The 20,774-nt window shown below is 52.5% G+C and overlaps 1 protein-coding gene across 1 annotated transcript in view; it reads right to left on the bottom strand.

Moving 5' to 3' along the window:
* Positions 1–17,755: 17,755 nt before the first annotated feature.
* Positions 17,756–20,774, bottom strand: part of KAZN (kazrin, periplakin interacting protein) — a 1,074,891-nt gene continuing 1,071,872 nt past the window's right edge. Inside the window, exon 17 of the mRNA XM_039228973.1 lies at positions 17,756–20,698. Within this exon, the coding sequence (XP_039084904.1) occupies positions 20,534–20,698 (165 nt within the window). The 3' untranslated portion in view covers positions 17,756–20,533. The remainder of the gene's footprint in view (positions 20,699–20,774) is intronic.

Below are 20,774 nucleotides of genomic sequence, written 5' to 3'. Positions count from 1 at the left end.
TTGGCTCACAGGAAAGGGGTAGAGGCGGGAAGGGGAGGGGAGTGGAGGAGCACCAGCAGCCTGGGCCAGAAGCAGCTGGCCCTGTGTCATCTTGCTTCTGGGGACCGGGCTGATCAGAAGGAGGAAGTCGTGGCCAGACGTGCTGAGGTCTGAGTTAATGCCTTGTGGGCTGCTGGAGGAGGTGGGAACCGCTACCCAATCTCATGGAAATCCCCCACTGATGGGTGGCGGGTCCCCCTGTGCTGGAACTCTCCTCTGGCTCCAGCCTTTTACTTGTCTGTCTGTCTGTCTTTCTCCTTTCTTTTTCTTTAATCAAGGTGTAATTTACATTTAGTGACGTGCAAAACTCTTAAGTGGACAGCTCCATGGGTTTCTACCTATGTATGTACCTATGCAGTTACCACCCAGATCAAAATCTAAGCATTCCCAGAACCCAGGAAGGCTGCCCCAAACCCTCTCCTGGTTCAAGTCTCCCCAAAGCCACCCCAGTTCTAACCTTTATCACCTTCAACTACTGTTGCCTATTTTTGAACTTCAAATGCAAAGAATCAAACAGTATGTATCCCTTTGTGACCAACTTCTTTCTTTCATCATTCTATCTGGGTTTTTGTGACCTGTCCTCCTCCATTCTTCTTCACTGTTGTATAATATTCCACTGGATGAATATCCCATAATTTGTGTTTTAATTTGGTTCCTTTCTGGCTTGGGACTGTTATGAATAAAGTAGCTGTGAACGTTTTTGCACCTGGCTATTGGTGCATAGAAGCCCTCATTTCTGTCAGGCATACAGAAGTGGGCCCAGCCCTTTTATTTTTATTATTATTATTAATATTTATTTTTGAGAGAGAGACGGTGAGACAGAGCACAAGTGGGGGAGGGGCAGAGAGAGAGACACACACACATAGAATCAGAAGCAGGCTCCAGGCTCTGAGCTGTCAGCACAGAGCCCGACGCAGAACTCAAACCCACAAACCATGAGATCATGACCTGAGCTGAAGTTGGATGCTCAACTGACTGAGCTACCCAGGCACTCTGGTTCCAGCCCTTTTAGACATTCTTTAAGAACAATTTTTTTAAACATTTATTCATTTTTTGAGAGACAGAGACAGTATGAGTGGGGGAGGAGCAGAGAAAGAGGAAACACAGAATCCGAAGCAGGCTCCAGGCTCTGAGCTGTCAGCACAGAGCCCGGCATGGGGCTTGAACTTAAGGACTGCGAGATCATGACCTGAGCGGAACTCAGACGCTTAACTAACTGAGCCCCCCAGGCGCCCCTTAGACATTCTTTTAGAAAATGCTCCAACAGGGGGCGCCAGGGTGGCTCAGTCAGTTGAGCTTCCGAGTCTTGATTTCTGCTCAGGTCATGATCTCATGGTCGTGGTATCGAGCCCTATGTCAGGCTCTGTGCTCACCATGGAGCCTGCTTGGGATTCTCTCTCTCTCTTTCTCTCTCTGCTGTTCCCCTGCTTGCACTCTTTCTCTCTTAAAAAAAAAATTATAAAAGAAAGAAAATGTTCCAAGATAAGGGAATAGGGAACTAGTGTGTTTCCTCCCCGCCTCTCCCCTTCCTCTGCACAGCTGCCTGGGGGTTGCAGGCATGAGAGTCTGAGAAAGAGAAAGGAGACAGAGGGCACAGCACCCCAGCAGCCACATGCAGAAGATGTAAAAATATGTGGGCCACTTGCCAACAGCATTTCCCCTTTAAAAATGTCATCTGACCTTATGCTGGCAACATACATGGAGATTTTCTGAAACTTGGAAGCAAGTTTTACTCATTCCCCTGCTGATGGTGCCTGTTGAAGTCTTTTTAAAAAAATTTTTTAATGTATTATTGAGACAGAGAGAAACAGAGCATGAGCGGGGGAGGGGCAGAGAGAGAGGGAGACACAGAATCTGAAGCAGGCTCCAGGCTCTGAGCTGTCAGCACAGAGCTCAACACGGGGCTCAAACCCCCGACCCATGAAATCAGGACCCGAGCTGAAGTCAGACGCTTAACCGACTGAGCCACCCAGGTGCCCCATGTGCCTGTTGAAGTCTTGAATGTAGTGAGTGGGGTATCCTAACTAATCTGGGCAGGGCTGATCTGATCAGCTGAAAGGCCTTAAAAGCAGAGCTAAGGTTTCCCTGATGAAAGATAAGCCCAAGGAAAGATAAGCCCAAGCTGTCTCCTCACCCCCCACCCCTGCTGCCTGAGACTGTTAACCTGCCCTTCCCAATGGCCCGCCCACCCCCCTGACAGAGTTCGCCTCAACAGCCCCTTAAACTCCTTGCAATAAATTCCTGAATAGATGCCTTCTACTGGTGCTGGTTCCCAGGTTGGACCCTGAGCTATAAGCCCGCGTCTCCCGCACGTGGCAGGGCCTTGGTCAGCTGTATGGCTGGGTTACTTCAGCTCTCAGCTCTGAAGTCCTGCAGTTCTAGGATTAGGTTGGTGGAAACTGAGTCCCAGGTGGGGGTGGGGAATGGGAGTTTCTGCTCAGAGGAGAGACCAGGTGCAGATGGAATGTTGTGACTTTAAGTACTTGAGGGCTGGGGCTGCAGATGCTCCTCGCTTCCTGGCGGCCTTTGATTCCCACCTGTCTGATGTCCTTTGAGGGGGGGGTCCCTCATCTTCTCTCTGTGTGCAGAGAGGAAGGTGATTGGGGGCTCTGCTCTCCCTCAGCCACTGTGGTGGGCACATGACCCAGGCCTCGCCAATCGGATGCTCCCCCTCTGCATCTGAATTTGAGCAGACCCATCCATTCAGCGATGCCCTGGGAGCTCCTTCCAGTAAGTTCCCTCTTGAAAAAGCCGGCATAGCTGGCTTCTGCTACTGATTTCCTTCTTTCCGCTAAAATGTAAACCCCAGGGCAGCGGAGACTATCTGGCCCAGGGCAATATCCCCAGTGCCTAAAACAGTGCCTGGCACCTAGCAGGTGCTCAATTAAATGTTTGTTGAATCAATAGACAATAGTCCTGAGGGGGAGGCTGATTCCAGAACAATGGCTAATAATTCAATCTCATGAGGCAGATTTGGGGGGTTTCTCTCCTGAAAAGTGGGATAATGTTACCTATCTCTCGAGGTTACCATGGCAAAATAAGTTAGTATCATTGAAATACTTACAATAAGGCCTAGAGTAGGGGCGCCTGGGTGGCCCAGTCGGTGAAGCATCCGAATCTTGATTTCGGCTCCGGTCATGATCTCATGAGTATGGGATGAAGCCTCATGTTTGGCTCTGCGCTGAGCATGGAGACTGCTTAGGATGCTCTGTCTCCTTCCCTCTCTGCCCCTCTCCTGCTTACACTCGCTCACTCTCTCTCTCTAAATAAATACATAAAAATGAAAAGAAAAAAGTCCCAGCGTACAGGAAGCACTATAAAATTAGTGCTTATTGGTAAAACAGATGATCAACCATTGTTTTGAGCAGGGCATCATCTACCATCTTTAATCAGGGCTCACCAGGTTCTGTGCTAAAATCCCGATACACGAGACCTCGTTATTTTTCACACCTTAAAGCTTCCAACCAAAAAACAGGCTACCTTGTGAGGAAGTTGGGAGGATGCGTTCGCTCACCATCCGTCCTCTGCCTTCCTTCCTGGAGGAAGCTGCCCCAGGCTTTGGTGGGTGCAGCTGGCCACAGCAGGCAGGAAGGATGGTCCTGTTGCCCTCTCTGTGCCTCCAGAGGAATCGGAGGCAGCCCCAGCTGTGTTGGCTGCTGTCAGAGCCCAGGGTCCGGAAGTTCCAGAAGTTTCCAGTTAACACACAATCCAAAATAGGATGACCAACCTGCACTGGTCTGCTGAGACATGCTTAGTTTCAGCTCTGAAAGTCCTGTATCTCGGGAGCCCCCCTCAGTCCTGGGGAAACTGGGACCGTCAGTCATCATAATCCAAGATGACTAGAGGTGTCCTGACCTGTGAGCAGTTCTCAGCAATGGAGAATAAGCATAGCCAGGCAGGTTGCTGGCACCCTGGAAACTGGTGATCAGGTGGCAATTCCCTCATCGCCGGTAGGGGGCTCAGGGGCAGGAGCCCAGCACGGGTACTGTCCATGGTGAGCTTGGGTATCAGGTATCATAATAGGGTGTCTTTGTCATTTGCAAGTCAAAAAGCAAAACAAAACACCAATTGACTTAAGCAGGAAAGAGAATGTGAAGTCCAGGACAGTAACAGCTTCAAGTACGGCAGGATCCAGATCCAGGTGAATGAATGACGTCCTCCAGATAAGGTCTCTCTCCATCTTTTGGCTTTACTTGTTTTCTGTGCTGCCTTATTTGCAAGCAGCTTCTCTCTCACCTTGGTGATTCTGTCTGTGTAAAGCTGACACCCTCTCAGGTATAAGGAGAAAGTGGATGAGTCTCTGGGCCAACAATTTCAAGTAAGATCACTTTTGGCTCTGACTGGGTCACATGCTCACTGCGGAACCAATCAGTGGGGGGCAGGGAGGGGAATGAAGCACTACTCTGATTGGCTTAGTGTCGCTCGCATGAGCTGCCCAAATCAGAGGGTCCTGCACCCGGGTTATGGGGACAAGTGAGCTGAACTTGCCCCCATGACCAAATACAAATGGGCATAGTAATAATGATATCACCAACACCAATAATAACGTCAGCCAACATTTACATAGGGCTCGCTAGGCTCTCAGCAGTGACAGGGAGGGAGGAAGTCTGGGAACGAGTCTGGATACCTCCATCAAGCTCTCTGGGGAAACGCTTACATTGGGTGGGGAGTTGGATTAAAAAATCAGTGAGGTTTGATCTTGGCTGCATGTTAGGAACACCTTTTAAAGGCAAACACGAGCTCCATCTCAGGACAATTGAATAGTAATCTCTAGGGGCGGGACCCTAACATCAGGGTGTAAAAACCACTCCAGGTGTTTCTACCGTGCCCCACCTCCAGGATTAAGAATGACTTAGTTCAGTGTGTCTAGGGTGGAGCATCTGTGTTTTAAATACCCATTCAGGTGTTTCCTATGCTCGAGGATCCTTGAACGAGGGCCCCGCTTTCCATCATGGCTTGGCACCCTGAGATCAACAGATAAGGCTGCTCCTGGCTTGAGGGGACTGATTGGGGTGCACCCGCTGGCCTTCTGAAGGCTGACGGGGTGAATCTCTCAGGACCCTTTCACCACTCGGCAATGGGAACTTAATCCAAGTTCTCTTTTATGAATCTCTGAATCTTTTTTTAAAAATATTTTTTATGTTTATTTATTTTTGAGAGTGAGAGAGACAGAGCGTGAGCAGGGGAGGGGCAGAGAGAGAGGGAGACACATAGTCCCAAGCAGGCTCCAGGCTCTGAGCTGTCAGCACAGAGCCCAACACGGGGCTTGAACTCACAAACTGAGAGATCATGCCCTGAGCTGAAGTCAGGTGGTTAACTGACTGAGTCACCCAGGCACCCCTGAATCGCTGAATCAATTACCCCTGGCCCCTTTAGAAGGATTCAGGTTTACATTTTTGATAGTCTCATTTTCCCATGAAATTAGCAGTATCCTTTTGCCCTGGAAGGTTTTAAATTAGATCTTGCCCCTTACGTTGACTTAAGAATTATTTCACCCCTTTCAGGTGTAGGGTTCTATAGATTGGGAGCTGCTTTAATAGAATGGCTGTCTGGGGGAGACAAAGGTATTCTGTCCTTATTTCACCCGATGGCATTACCAGTGACTGCCACTGAATGCTCATGTCTGAAATATTCAAGAAAGCTTTATGGGATCTGGCCCGTCCACACCTAACCAGCCGGTTACATTCCAAAGGTGTTTGATAGTTGTGTGACCTGGGAATCAAAATCTGTTTTCTTATAGCAACTGTGTTATTAAAACCAAGGTGGCTTTCCAAGCTAGCCCACAAATACCTGTTCAGTCCATATGAATAATGATAAAACTACACGAATAACTTTTCATAATTTTCACTCCTATTACTTATCTAAGATTATAGATGGGAAAAACGAAAAGCCGATTCCGGAGTTAATAGAATTTGTATCATTAGAAACATTTTTCCATTTCCCTCTTAATTTGTATGTTTTGGGCATAGGATGTTTATCTCTTTTCCCATTTTCTGTCTATGTTATTTCCTGAACCAGAATAATATTAGTGCAGCAAACGGGTGGTGTGTGATAAAACACATCTGTCAGGTGGCAAGGGGGACTGGCATCCTGACAGTGACAGTCCCTCGTGGTTGACATACATAATTGAGCCTGTGATCCAGCCCAACTGTACCCCTCAGCTGAGCCCTGAGGTGGCAATCAGACACTGCTGTTCAGCAGCGCCGTGTCCCCTGCGGTATAAACATCCATCACCAGGGCCCCACTTCTTGAGAGGAGCCGTGAACACCTTGGGACGGGTCTCTGGAAAGTAGACCCCTGTGGGCAAAGGCACAGAGCTGGGAGTGGGGATGGCCCGGGGTCTGACCCCCACCCCCACCCCCCCACCTTCCTGGGAAATGCAGTCCAGCTAAACCACCAAGTTCAGGGGCTTGCCACCTTTTCTAGAATCCCCACTGTCGGGGCTGGAAGGGCCGCGTCGCCCACATGCTTCCATGTCTGGATGAGAGGCTGAGACCGGCCAGGGTTGTGGCCTCCATGTCCGGGATCACAGGGCGAATCAGAGGCGGTGATGGGCCCTAACACGCGCCCTCTGGCCGTTGGGGCAGGGCCCTTTCTGCTCTGACTGCCCCCCCCCCCCGCCTTTCCTATGGTTTTCTCAAACTCGGGGTCAGGAGGGCAGCTGTCTGTCACCCACACACACAGATGAAGCCCACCAGAGAGCCCCAGGAGGCCAGGGCACCCCTGCTTGTGGCCTTTCCTGTGCCTGGGGTGCCCGTGAGCGCTCCCATTCCCCCTCAGGGAAAACGTTTACTTATAGGTCTTCCTTTAGTAGAATGTAAGCCCCTGGAGGGGAGGGAGCATGTCCCAAGGCAAGCCCAGGGACCCGCCTGATAACACTTGATGCTGACACTCGCATTTGATAAATAAATGCATGAACTTCACAGCGTGATTTACTTTTATTCCAGATAGATTCCGTACTACCCCTCCACCTCCACCTGCGCCTCCCAGCTAGGACCACTGACCACCGCCCCGCCCGAGGTCAAGCGCATGCCTACGTGACCAGCTCGGCCGTGACCCTTACATGACGTGGGTGGTATTTGAAGGACTCTGCCCCTCAGGGTGCTTCTTGCCTGGGTCTCCTCCAACCCCCCCAACAACCCAGGGAGAGAAAATTCCGGCTAGTCTCATGCCCTTTTCTAGGTGAGGTGACTGACACCCGGAGGAAGGAAGGAAGTGGTGGGTGGGCCAACCTTGAAGGCGGGTCTCTGGGCTCCGGTTTGGGAGCGCACCTTCGGGAAGCTCAGCTGGCCACGGGGGCGGGGCGGGGCCTGATGCAAGTGGGCCTGTGTCTACAAGGACCTCCTGGCAGGGCCGAGCCCTATTCTAGGTGTAACCTGACGGGAGGGACACCTGTCGTCTCTGCTGGACTCTGTACTTAGAAGCAAGTCACGCTGGGGGGAAGGGGGTTTCAGCAGAGCAGGACCCCCCAGGACGCAGGGCAGATGGAAGCCACTTCAGGAGCTGTGGCCACGCCCGGGGCACCCCGCTTTGGCCTCGGGGCGGCAGGAAGACCTCAGGTTTGAGTTCGTCGCCAGGCCTTCCTCTGCGATGTGAAACCGCACCAACCTCCTGGTAGCCTCTTCTGCCAAACAGAGGCTGCTGCCCTCCCCCGCCCCGGGGCGAGCAGGGGGGTCGGGTGTGATGCACCTTGGGCTGCTGCTGTCACAAGCACCAGGAGCTTGGTGCCTTCACAACACGATGTGTTATTTTCCAGTTCCGCAGGCCAGAAGTGTGACTCCAGCCTCGCTGGGCTGAAGATCCCGCTGTGTGGGCAGAGCTGCGTTCCCTTCTGGAGCCTTCCAGGGAGAATCCGTTTCCTTGCCTTTTCCAGCAACCAGGGGCGCCTGCGTTGTGTGGCTCGCCACCCCTGCCTCTGTGGGCAAAGCCCGCAGAAGTGTGGCCTCTCTCTGCACTCTCTTCTGCCCCCCTCACCCCCTTCTAGGCCCCTCGCAGGTAATCCTAGAGTATCGTCATCTTATCTTAGTCACCTGATTAGCAGCCTGTTGGCATCACCAATCTTAATGCCCCTTTGCCGTGTAACCTAACAAGGTCACAGGCTCGGGGGATGAGGGCGTGGGAGTGTCCGGGGCCCACTGATGTGCCCACCACGGAGTCTTTCCATGCAATCACCTTCATTTGCCTGGAGGGTCTTCCCCTTCCCACAGCGGGCTGCCCAATGGCCCTGTGGTGTCCCCGCAGGAGGGAGAGGCCCTCTTTGGCGTGCCCCGGGGCAGGAGGAAGGCGCTTTTATTGTCTAGGAGGCTGAGGAGGAGGCAGGTGGCTGGAGAAGGTGAAGTTTATGGCCATTCCGCAGGTGCCTCCCTGAGGCTGCCCACATGGTCCCATGGGACTGTTTTTACAGCCTCCCCAGCCTGAGAACAATGGCTGGAAAACACGTACTCTGCTCCCCGCTGGCTCCCAGCAGGTGTCCTCGCTCCTAGGGCCACCCACCTGGGAGCTGCAACGCTGTTCCTCAGCTCCCCTCCAGCACTGTGCCCGCTCAGGAGCTGGGTGTCCTGCCTGGGAGCGAATAGGGGGTGGGGGGCAACAGGTATTCTGATCTGTCCTGAGCCCGGCTTCCAAAGTTTGCCTGTCCCATTGAAGATGTGTTTCTTGCCTTCTGTGCGGGGAACAAAAACAGAAGACATTTCCCCATCAAGAGCCACCCTGTTTGGGCTGCAGGGAGGGGGCGGGGATAATAAGGGCCACCTGCCCACCTCCCGCTCCGCTCCGTGGCATCGCTGGGTGGTCTGGGCTGGTTTTCTTCCCTGGGCTGAGCTGCTTTGGGCTCGTAGGGATGTGGAGTCTCGCCATCTAGTGGCGGGTGGTGGAACTGAGAGCTGTAAAGGCTCCAAACTCGGTACTGGGCATGGTTATCCCCGGACGGGAGAGGTGATTCCAAGCCCTGGCTGTGCCCAGGGAGGTTTTTAAAAATATGAGTGTTCAGGCCCTACCCCACACCTACTGCATCAGAAACTCTGAAGCCTGAGAACCTGCAGTTTAGCTTTAGAATGTAGACCCTCCAGGACTTAACCTCTAAACTAGGTTTGAGATAGGATTTGGGAACCCAAATTCTTTTTTCTTTTTTAACCACATTTACTTGCTTACATAAATATTTGAAAATGAGTCCATCTGTCTTCCCCTTCGGTATCCTTGGCACAGTTTATTATAGTTTTTAATAAACAAATAGCTGTAAATATCCATAAGGAGAACATGAGTTTTAATTTTTCTAAATGTTTTTATTTATTTCTGAGAGACAGAGAAAGAGAGAGTATGAGCAGGGGAGGGTCAGAGAGAGAGGGAGACACAGAATCTGAAACAGTCTCCAGGCTCTGAGCTGTCAGTACAGAGCCCGACGCGGGGCTCGAACCCACGAACCGTGAGATCATGCCCTGAGCCGAAGTCTGACGCTTAACCGACTGAGCCACCCAGGCACCGTGAAAATGAATTTTAAAATAGGAGAGAGAGGTCAATAAATAGCCAAATAGTTCAGTCACTGGAAGGGCTATTTTTTCCTCTTAAGATTAAGCCACTGATTTGCAAGTTTTGCTAAAATAAATTTCATCTATAAAAACAAGGTAGTTTATAACTTGATTTCAGCTCAAGTTGAATTTTTACATAAAAGCTGAAAATTTTCCACTAAAGAACAGAGAAGAGATTCAGACATAAGTTTATTCTATCAACTTAAGCAAAGATTGACTGCATATCAATTTATGTTAGCCAGAATATACTTTCCATTGGAAATATCTGTGACCATGCTTCTGTATACCATGCATAGCATCTAGTGGGAACTAGTATATAGTCTAGGTTTTTTTTTAAGTTTTTAATGTTTTTTTATTTTTTAAGAGAGTGAGAGTGGACACGAGTGTGTTGGGACGGAGAGAGGAAGACACAGAATCCGAAGCAGGCTGCAGGCTCTGAGCTGTCAGCACAGAGCCTGATGTGGGGCTCAAACCCACAAACTGCGAGATCACGATGTGAGCCACAGTCAGACGCTTAACTGATGAGCTAGCAGGTGCTTCAGTATATAGTCTGTTCTTGATGAAGACAACAATGGACAGATGTTGCCTGATCCGTGGGTAATGCCGACCATGACAAAACCAGCGAGATACATTAAGCCATTTCTCCTTTTCTTGAATCATCAGGTCAACTATGAAGCCATGAAGTCCATAGTATAATAGGATGTCTGCTAAGGGGAAGTTATATCCTGGAAGTAGACTTTACCTTCAAGATAAAGCAGGTCGTCAGTCCTGCTGGACTTGGGCCGTCGTTTGAAGAGCTAGAATCTGGCGCCTGCCCTGAGTGCGGCCACCACCATCTTCCCCAGGGAACCCACGTTCTTTTCTTTTTTAAGTGTATTTATTTATTTTGAGAGAGAGAAAGAGAGAGAGAAAGGACGTGCACACATGAGCAGGAGAGGGGCAGAGAGAGAGAGAGAGAGAGAGAGAGAGAGAGAGAGAGAGAACTCCAACCAGGCTTCTCACAGTCAGCTTGGAGCCAGATGGGTTGCTCAAACTCAAGAACTGTGAGATCATGACCTGAGCTGAAATCAACAGTCAGATGCTTAACTGTCTGAGCCACCCAGGCACCCCTGGAATCCAAATTCTTAACAAGACTTTCCTAGTAACTCCTATGGGCAGCTTGACTTCAACACCAATGACATGGTGGCCACAGGTTAAATGAGACAAATGTGAGATGTGGATTTTTTTTTAAGCTGATGCTCTGTTTAGTCATATTACTAGAAGCATAATGCCCAGGTTAGGGGAGGATATAATATGATGGTTAATATCTAGGTTCAAGTCCTACTTTTGCTACTACCAATTGTGTAACCATGGGTCAATGTCTACACTTCTTCCTCCTTCTGTAGAGTGGAGGTAAGGGTACCCATCTGTCATGGTTGTTTGAAGGACTCAAAGTGATCATGCATGAAGCACTTAGCACAGGGCCTGGCCCTTAGGAACAGCCACACAGCTCAAGTCTGTTGGGAAAACTGTGTCTGATTTCAGTAACATATTTATAAAGGAACGTCCAGAGGCAGAGGGGCTGGAAGAGCTGAGGAGCTTGGGGGAGGCTTGAGGGTCTATAACCGGGGTGGGGGGCAGAAGTATTTGGGGAACAGGGGATGCGTGCTGCTTAAAAATACCAGGTCACGGTCTAGTGTGCAAGGGGGAATGGGAATCAGCAGCATCCTGTGTGAGCAAACCTGTAAACCACCGGAGCTGGGAAGGGAATGGACTGGCTGGGGGCGAAGGGGTACCTGTCACGGAAGCCTTCAGGCGGGCGCTGAACAGGACGCTGTTACACAGAGCAAGCAGTTTCCCGCTTGGGACTTATACCCATCACGGAGTGTGGCCTGATCGTGGGGGAAACACAAACAGACATCTGCTGCGATAGTTATTTCCGTATTTATTTATATACTTGGCACACGCACACATGCTCGGCACATGTGTGTGCACATGGATGGATGGATGTTTATGTAGTAGGAAAAATAAGGCCAGCATCTGGGGCCTGTGGTTTCACAGAGTGGGTAGTGACATCCATCAGGCCCGAGCCAAATTTAAAATACAGTCAAGGGGCAGCTGGGCGGCTGAGTCGGTCAAATGTCCTACTTCAGCTCAGGTCATGATCTCGCAGTTCACAAGTTTGAGCCCCGCGTCAGGCTCTGTGCTGACAGCTCAGAGCCTGGAGCCTGCTTCAGATCCTGTGTCTCCCTCTCTGTCTGGCCCTCCCCCACTCATGCTGTCTCTCTCTCAAAAATAAATTAAAAAACATTTAAATTTTTAAAAAAAATACAGTAAAACCTTGGTCTGCGAGCAGAATTTGACAGGGGGCTGGAACCCGCCAACCTGAGATCATGACCTGAACGGAAGTAGGACCTTTAACCAACTGAGCCACCCAGGCGCGCCTAAATTTCGTTTTTTAAGCCACTTTGTTACCGCAGGCCTAGCAAACTAATACAGGAAAGTGATGGGGGCCGGAAAGGTGTGAGGGGTCAGGGGTCACTCCACCAAAACTCCAGAACCCGGGTGGGTGTGGGGAGGTGAATCTGGCAGGGACAGGCTGATCCAGGGATACAGGATTCTCTCTGCTGCCGTCAACGGGCTTGTATTCTGGCTCTGGGCTTGTCCCACGCGGCAGCTCTGGGGCACATCTTCCAGCCCAAGAGCCGAGAGAAAAGTGAGCGCTAACCTTCCAGGCCCATTTTGAGCCCTCCGGTACGTTCTGATCTTCCCCTCTCAGATCTCAGGGCCTCTTCCTGGGGCTCAGGCACCTCCACGGGGCTGCAGAGCTGGAATTGGTCCAGCCAGGGTCAAGTGACCTACCTAGGCAGGGGAGGGGGAGGGGCGGGCTGGGAGGGGGGAGGCAGTTGGGGCCAGAGGGGCACCAGGATCACCGCCACACACACCCCCAGTCGTGAAGTTGGAACAATCCCTGGAGGAGGGGAAAGTGTGCTCTGCAGAGACAGGGCGGCCCAGAGAGGGAAAGGAGTTGGCCTCAGACCACACAGCCTGTGGGGACAGTCAGCCGGAAGAGGCCGGCCGGAAACAGTTCAGCTGCTGTCAGGCTCCGGCGCTAATTTGCTGTAAGGTCTTGGGCAACTGTCCAAAATCTCTCATTTGTATCCTATTTTTGTTTGTTTTTAATAAAACGAGAATGATGTGAGATTAGCTGTTATAGGAACTCCCTCAACCAGACCGGTCTAGTCCCTAAATTATTACCTTGTTTTAAGTCAGGAGCTCACGGCTGCCTTTACCCTTTAAACCTGTAATTTACAGAGCAATTTTCTGCCAGGTGAGGGAGTGGATCTGGCTTCCAATAAAGTCGTACTGAATACGGAGGAAGTTTTTTCTGCCCTGGGAACGTCTGGCTTTAGGAATTTTTTACTGTAAACAGCAGGGGTGTGGCCAGTCAGCCTCAGGCCACTGGTTTCAAGCCCAGACTCTGCAAAAAGCCAGTCCGCTCCCGGCTCCCACTCACTCACCCAGGACCCTGGGAATCCATGAGTGGAGGTGGGAGTGATACTGGCATCTATTTTTTAATTTTTATTTTTTATTTTTATTTTATTTCTGAGAGAGAGAGAGACAGCGTGAGCAGGGGAGGGTCAGAGAGAGAGTGTGTTTCATATTCTGAAACAGGCTCCAGGCTCTGAGCTGGCAGTCAGCACAGAGCCCGACGCGGGGCTCGAACCCACGAACTGCGAGATCATGACCCAAGCGAAAGTCGGACGCTCAACCGACTAAGCCACCCGGGCGCCCCATGGCATCTATTTTTTAAAATATATTTTTAAATTTTATATATTTATTTTGAGTGAGAGCGAGCAAGCAGGGGAGTGACAGAGAGAGGGAGGGAATCCCAAGCAGACTCCGCGCTGTAAGCACAGAGCCCAAAGTGGGGCTTGAACTCATGAACCGCTGAGATCGTGACCTAAGCTGAAATCAAGTCAGATGCTTAACTGACTGAGCCCCCCAGGCACCCCCAAAATGGCGTCTATTGAGTACAGGCCAGGGATGCTTCTAAACATCTTGCAGTACATGCGACAGGCCCCGGACAGCAGTCCCCAAGGTCAGTGGTGCCGAGGTTGAGGAGCCCAAGCGCCCAGGCAAGGCTGTCTGCTATTGGGTCTGAGCTATGGGGTCAGATGCCCCTGAATCCTTGAGTCTGTCTCTTCGCCTCTGTGAGCGTCTGGGTGTCTGGACTCTGTGACTGTCCGGGGGCTCTTAACCCCTGGGGTCCTTGCTTGTCCCAACTGCCAGGGAGAGGAAACCTCCCCCAATGAAAGCGTGCGGGCAGGCATCCCTCAGGACGGGAGGGTCGGGACAGGAGGGTCGGTGGGCCGTCCCACCCCTGAGGCCCTATCCCACTGAGACCCTGCGAGAACCCCCTGGGTGAGGACCTCTCTCTCTGGTGCAGGGGCTGCAGAATTGGGAGGTTGTGTGTCCCATGGCCATTTGCCAGCAGTGGGGACGACCTGCCCGAGAGCGACCCTGATGGAGAGGAAAGCGAAGCCAAGAGGTAAAAAAGATGAAGACCCTGAAGATATCGTTTGATGCTGAGTCCAGCCACACCCAAAGCTGGTCACGGTCCTGGACTGTTCTTTACAGAAGCTAAGGCGTTCCTTTGTACCTTTTTTTTTTTTTTTAATGTTTATTTATTTATTTTTGAGAGAGAGAGAGAGAGAGACATTCCTTTGTACTTTCAAACCGGTTTTTTTGAATTGAGTTTCTATCTCCGGTCACTGGCTAATACAGCAATCCCACCTGCCCGAAAATATTTTTTGGCATTTATGGGAATGTTCTGTATCTGTTGAATAGGGTAGCCACCGGCCCCAGGCAGTGAAGGAGCCCTTGAAAAGTTCTGGGGTGACTGAGGAATGGAAAGTTAAAAAATTTTTTAAATTTTATTTAATTGGGGCGCCTGGGTGCCTCAGTCGGTGAAGTGCCTGATTTCAGCTCAGGTCATGATCTCCCCATTCATGGGTTCGAGCCCCGCGTTGGGCTCTGTGCTGACAGCTCAGCGCCTGGAGCCTGCTTCAGATTCTGTGTCTCCCTCGCTCTCCCTGCCCCTCTCCTGCTCGTACTCTCTCTCTCTCAAAAAGAAATGAAAACATTTTTAAAAGTTTAAAAAAACAGAATTTTGATTAACTAATAATTTAAACAGCCACGTGTGGCTGATTACTGCTGTATCAGATCGTCTGTCTCTGTTGTGTCTTGCATGAGTTTTATTTGTTTTCTATCAGTTCATTTGTTTAACAAAGAGTGTGTGTTGGACGCTGTACTGGAGTCTAAAGCAAGGTCACGGGCCCCACGCGGATAACCTTAATGCAAAGTGGAAATGCAGAAAGTTTGGGCGGAGGCCCAGATGATGTCCTTTGGGTCACAGAAGGGTTGGAGGAGGGGACCAAACAGTGCTACTCAAGGGAATTGTCAGATCCTGAGGTAGATGAATCCGTCTGCTGACAAGTCCTCCTGGAAAGCGGGACCACACGGGGCGGCCCCTGGAGGCGCAGGGCAGGCGGAACCGGCTGTTTTCAGACAGGCTCACGCGCCTCCTCTATACCCACCGTGTCTGTGTTCTCATCAGTAAAACAGAATTAGTGATGGTACATGCCTCTCAGGGCAGCTTTAGGATTAAAGGAGATAATTGTGCAAAGCCTTTAGCACACAGAAGCGTCTAGAACAAACACACACACAAACTCTTAGCTCTTAATTATTATGAGAACATGGCCCCCTCGTCTGGAGGGCCTGGTGAGGCTTAGGGACCCTCAGAGGGACCCAGCCTATGTCAGCCCTGCCCTGGCCTCTGTTTCTCCACCGGGGAGGGGCCTTCCTGTCGTGCCTCACCTACACGCTGGGGCTGGGCTGAGTCGTGGGAACCCACCAACGGGGAAGGACTCTGTCGGGTCCCAGGGAATCGGGGTGAGGGTGGGGGCGGGGATTGCACATTTCATGCAGGTCTGATGAGGTTTCTGTTGAAGTTTTGCCCCAAATCTTGCAAACCAGCAGCACATCTCGGATTTCTACTTGGGGCTGTAAAAGAGGCACCTGCCACCTGTGTTGGCATCAAGTCAGCTGTGCCCTGATGGCCCTGGTGCCACCTCGTGGGCCCGTTGTATCAGTCTGTGGCCCCAGGAGTCCAATTTAGCCGCGAGTCAGAGCAAGGGGAAAGAGGGACCCATTTACAGGAGGTGGAAGCTTCATGTCTCTTAGGCAGTGCTGCTTGCAGTCCGGGTGACATAGCTGGGCAGGAGGCAGACTGGGCGCCCTGGGAGTGAGCGGAAGCCCAGAGAAGTTCTGCTGTTGCTTGGTGCCCCTTCAGCACTCTCAGGAGATGAGCTCCTCGCTTCTTTCACCCAGCTGTGTGGGTCTTATCTCAGCCTCCTTTACTCTGGCCCTCCTACCACAGGACCTTTGCACATGCTGCCCTGGCTCTCTAGAATCCTTTTCCCTTTCCCCTTCACGTGCTGAACTCTCCTCCATCTAGGCCTCACCTCCTCCTGACTACATTAAACATCCATGGGATAAGCCCTCCCAACTACCAGCTTCCCCTGCTCTCAACACTGGTCTCGGTTACGCTCTTACATTGCTCGAGGGGTATCTGATTCCTGTGTCTTGACCCCGCTGGACTAGAAGGTCTGCAAGGGCAGAGGCTGGGCAGGACTTCACTCACCATTATATCTGCAGCATGTTGCTTAGTTCCCACTGCCTGGAATGTTCTTCCCTCAGGTTCAGGCAGGGCTGGCTCCTTCCCAGAACTCAGGTCTCAGTTCGAAGGTCCCCTGGGCACCCCCACCCCTGCCTGAATTCAACCCCCCTCCCACCAGCCACGAAGAGACCATGACCCCCTGAGCTGACAGCTGTGCTCTGGCATCTGAAAATGAGAGCACCCTGGGAGGGGTGAGGCGGGCGAGCTACTGATGCTAAGGGAGGGGTCCCTGGTCAGATGTTTTCCTCCTGGGAAGAGGGAGCGCAGGCTCCCTGGCTTTTCCAGCAGGACAGATGCCCCCTGGCGAGGTAAGTCCTATGCTGGGGAGGGAGGCGGGGGTGGGGGTGGGGGGTCACCTGCATTGCAGGGAGAGGAAGTGCGCAGCCGGGTCAGAGGAGCCTGGGGTTGGGAGGCAGATGACCGAGTCTGAGTCCCTGCCTTGGAAATTCTTAGCTTCATGGAGCTGGCTGAGCCCCTCAGCCTCCCCAGCCTCAGTTTCCCCATCTCCAAAATGGGTGGGTAATCTCCTCTCCCAAAGAGGCTGCTGGGAAAATTAAAGGAGAACACACGCAGAGAAAAGGCTACTATGAATAAAGCGCTGTGCAGTAGTATTTATTGTTACAGTGTTAACATTCACTCTTGGGAAGACATCGGGCCACGACTAGCAACTCAGAGGCCAGGAGCATCATTTCCGTTCATGGACACCTTTTCCCTTTGCAGCCGCAAACTCCGTGTTAGGAAATTCTTCTCCCCCAGCCAGCGTCGGCGGTAACGGGGCCTTCAGAAGTTGACATGTCCCACCGGGTCTCTTCCTCGCCGCTCACCCGCCAGGAGCCCGTTGGAGCCTCGACGAACAGCGTAGAAGAGAGGGGGCCAGAGCACGTGGGCTTTGATGGGAAGGGGTGGGTGTGGCTTGGAGCTCTGGAGGGTCAGGGCGCCCCCACAGTGGACACGGAGTCACGTGCTGCCACATCTTCCCCTTCTGCCGCGTGCAGCCCCGTTTAGTGCCCTCGAGGTCTGGGGTCACTGTTCGGGGGCCCCTCTGTGCTGCCTGGGGGTGTCGAGGGCCTTCCCCTTCTCTTCATCAGTCCAGGTTTTCATGCGGCCTCTCCCGGCCTCCTGCAGCCTGGGCCCCAGTGGGTGGGTGACTGTGATGCTGACAGACAGACAGACAGACAGACTTCCAGGAGGAAGGTTCTGCCCAGCTAAGGACAAAGGGGCCTTTCAGAGGTGTCTGAGGTCAGAAAGCTGAGTCCACTGGGCAGGTGCCTATTTTTTTTTTTTTTAACTTTATTTATTTTGAGAAAGAGAGAAGAAGGGAGGGAGAGAGAGAGAGAGAAACAGACAGACAGACAGAAAGCAGGGGAGGGGCAGGGAGAGGAGAGAGAATTCCAAGCAGGCTCCGTGCTGTCGGCATAGAGCCTCATGCAGGGCTCCATCCCACGACCCCGAGATCATGACTTGAGCCCAAACTAAGAGCTAGATGCTTAACTGAATGAGCCACCCAGGCTCCCGGGGCAGGTGTCTTCTCATGGCCCTGGTCCTCAGCTTCTGGGAGAGATCTGGGGCACCTCTGCCTGCTCTGCCTCTCCCCAGCCACTGGCACCAACCACCCCTTTTTAGGGGGCAGCCCCCATGGGTACAGATGACACCTCTCAAAGAAGCATGTTCAGATTGCCCCAGGTCCAGAAGCCATATCGCCCTCCAGGACCACGCGGTTCAGGCCCTTTGGACAGGATGAGGCAGGTCCCCGTTCCGCAGGGGGCCACCCTGCCCACTTTAGTCACTTAGCCCCCAGAATCTCTGTTAAGTCTTTTTGCACCTGCTGTCCTGCCCACCCGGAGGCAGGGTTGACACTTGGGATTTTTCCAGCAGACAAAGCTGCACCTGACTAGTCTGTGTGTGGAAGTTGTTCATTTATCAGCCGACCTGTCCTCGTGTTGAAAAGCCCATTCCGAACGCCCACCTGGCTGCCAAGGACTGGAGCATCGGGTAGGAGAGAATGTGCTATTAAGGTACCATTTGGGCTGAAAGGGGCTTCCGAGGTTGTCTGCATCGGCCCAGGCCTGCTGGCCCAAGGTTGCACGTTTTTGGGCAATGCCATCCCCGAACTGTCACCAGGGGGATGGATTGGGGGAGGGAAATGTAAGCCTCCTTTCCCACAACTCCGGTGGACGTTGGCTTCAAATAATCGGAGATGCACACAGGCGCCTGGGTGCCATCCTTGCCCACCCAGGGGAAGAATTTCCTGCCTGGTTTGCTGCTTCCCAAGAGGCGGATCCTGGGGTTCTGGGTCACTCAGCCTGGATGCTGGCGTGGGAGTGACCTGTGGCATCAGGTCAGAAGGGGTTTTACTACTTCCCCCTCCGGGCTGCAGGCTGCAGCTTCAGGCCCCAGGTGTGGCCGAATGTCACGAAGATACTGGAGTTTGGAACCTCAGCAAAGCCACCTTAGATACGAGACCCTCACCCCTCAGGACACCGAATCGGAAATGTGACCCTAGAAGGCTAAACATCAGACGAACAGAGGGCCACCCGCCTGTCCGCGGGGTAGGCGCTTGGTTTCCATGGACAAGTGAAGCTGTGCTTATCTTGAGATCAGAGAGGAAACCATGCTCTTCGGCATTGGGGAGGAGTCATTGTCAAGTTCATCAAGGCCTCAGTTTAGGCTTTTCCCATGAGAGGAAATAGTTCATTGGGTTGAAGAATGTGTGCTTTGACGGTTCCTGGAGGTTGACAGCCATTCACGTCTTGGAAATTCAGGCCTCTCTTTGACTCTAGTGTGAAAGGCTTCCATGGTGGTCGAGCATTGTGGTCCTAAACAACTGATTCGCTTTGACAATCAAAGTGTCAGTAGAATTCCAGTGCATTCTGTCCCTCCCAAATCATCACTCAGTGCTGTGGTCAACAGACTCCAGCCTGAACACTTGGATCAGACTGGTTTTCAAGGCTCTGTCTGTGGACTTTTTTCCCTCCCCTCTCTCTTTTTGGTCAAGCCCTACTGGGGGCTCTAGAGTCTGAACATTAAGCATTCCTTTCCTCCTTTTGCGCATTGTTCCAGCCAGAACGCCATCGGAGAGAGAAACAGTTCAATGTCAGTCCTGTGCCGTCAGTGGGAAATCCGAGGTCCCGTCTGTCCCCGTTCCTTTCCACCTGTCTGTCTCCTGAGAGGTTACAAAGCGTGTTACAGACATTAGCAAGTGTTAATTCTCACGGTGTCCCTGGGAGGGAAGCGGGAAGTGTTGTAGATGAGGATGCTGAGGCACAGAGAGGTGAGGCCCCTGGGAAGAAGCCACAGAGGAAAACAGTGGCAGAGTCGGGAGAAGGGCGGGGGCGTCTCTCCACCACGTTGACGGCTTTGCTCTGTAAGATTCAGCTCAAGGAGGGCATTGGTGACGCGCCTCTGCTTTAGGTGACGGAGACATCACAGCACAGGTTGGTTGGGTTACGTGACAAGCATTTCCCTGTCCCCAGTCCCAAACCCACTGTCCAGCTTGGTCGTCATGAATCCAAGTCAATCTCCTGGATCTTAGATACCCTCTGTCCTGATGACAGGAAATCTGCGATTCGTGGAAACGCTGCTGCTAAGCCCCGCCCCCGCGCGGATCACTTGCCTCCCTCCCTGGGGTGTAGCCGCTCGTGGGGGAAGGCGAGTAGCTCTTGTACATGTCCTCCCCCACGTGACACGTGGCTGTTAGGGTGGGAGGGCATGGCCGCCCCGTTTTGCATTCTCCCAAGAGAGAGTCAGGGAGCCAAACCCGAAGCCGAGTTCTAGGTTATGGGGGATGCAGGTGCTGGACCCAAGAGCCCCCCCCAGGCTGGCTGGGAAGGGCCCACGTGCCGTCGGGTCCTGCCCATGTGCTGGCCCCTGGCACTGCCCGTGCTGGGCGCTGTGTGTCCGGCTGGAGTCCCACCTGCGCTTCCTCGGAGGGCACTTGCGGCAGCTCAGTTCAAGGCTCCGGGGACCAGCTGGCCTGCTCAGGGGCTGACAGTCCCTCTGAGGTGGGGCCTGGGGATAGAGAGGCGGGGCTGATGGGTCCTTCCCCTGAGCAGGAAGGTCCGCAAGCCGCTCAAGGCGCAGGCTGGTGCCCTCTTGTTCCTGAGCTCCTGCCTGAAACTGCGACAGTCTGCCGGGATTTTCCCCGGGGGAGGAGCATCCTCGCCTGCAGCCACTATGTACAGTGGTGACAGCATCTGGTACCCTTCCTCCGTGGCTGTGTCCGTGTCGGGGCCGGTGGGGCGTCCGTCCCTTACACATTGGTGACCTCGAGGCCGTTGTAGCCTTCCAGACGGCACTGCTCTGGCCTGCCCTGGGGGTCATCGTCTCCACAGTCTTCGTTTTGAAGAGAGCCATAGTCATCATGAAAATCGGGGTCTTTGCTGCTAAAGCCCCTTCCTATCTTCCCCAGGGGCAGCTGAGAAGAGAGAAATGAAAGGTCAGAGAAAAAAAAGGAATGGAGTGTTTTGGGATCTGGAAAATGGGGGGGAGGG

Source organism: Hyaena hyaena, unplaced genomic scaffold, assembly GCF_003009895.1.
Source record: "Hyaena hyaena isolate Hyena2069 unplaced genomic scaffold, ASM300989v1 scaffold_35, whole genome shotgun sequence".
NCBI classification, from domain to species: Eukaryota; Metazoa; Chordata; class Mammalia; order Carnivora; family Hyaenidae; genus Hyaena; species Hyaena hyaena.
This window is presented reverse-complemented; position numbering and strand designations above follow the sequence as displayed.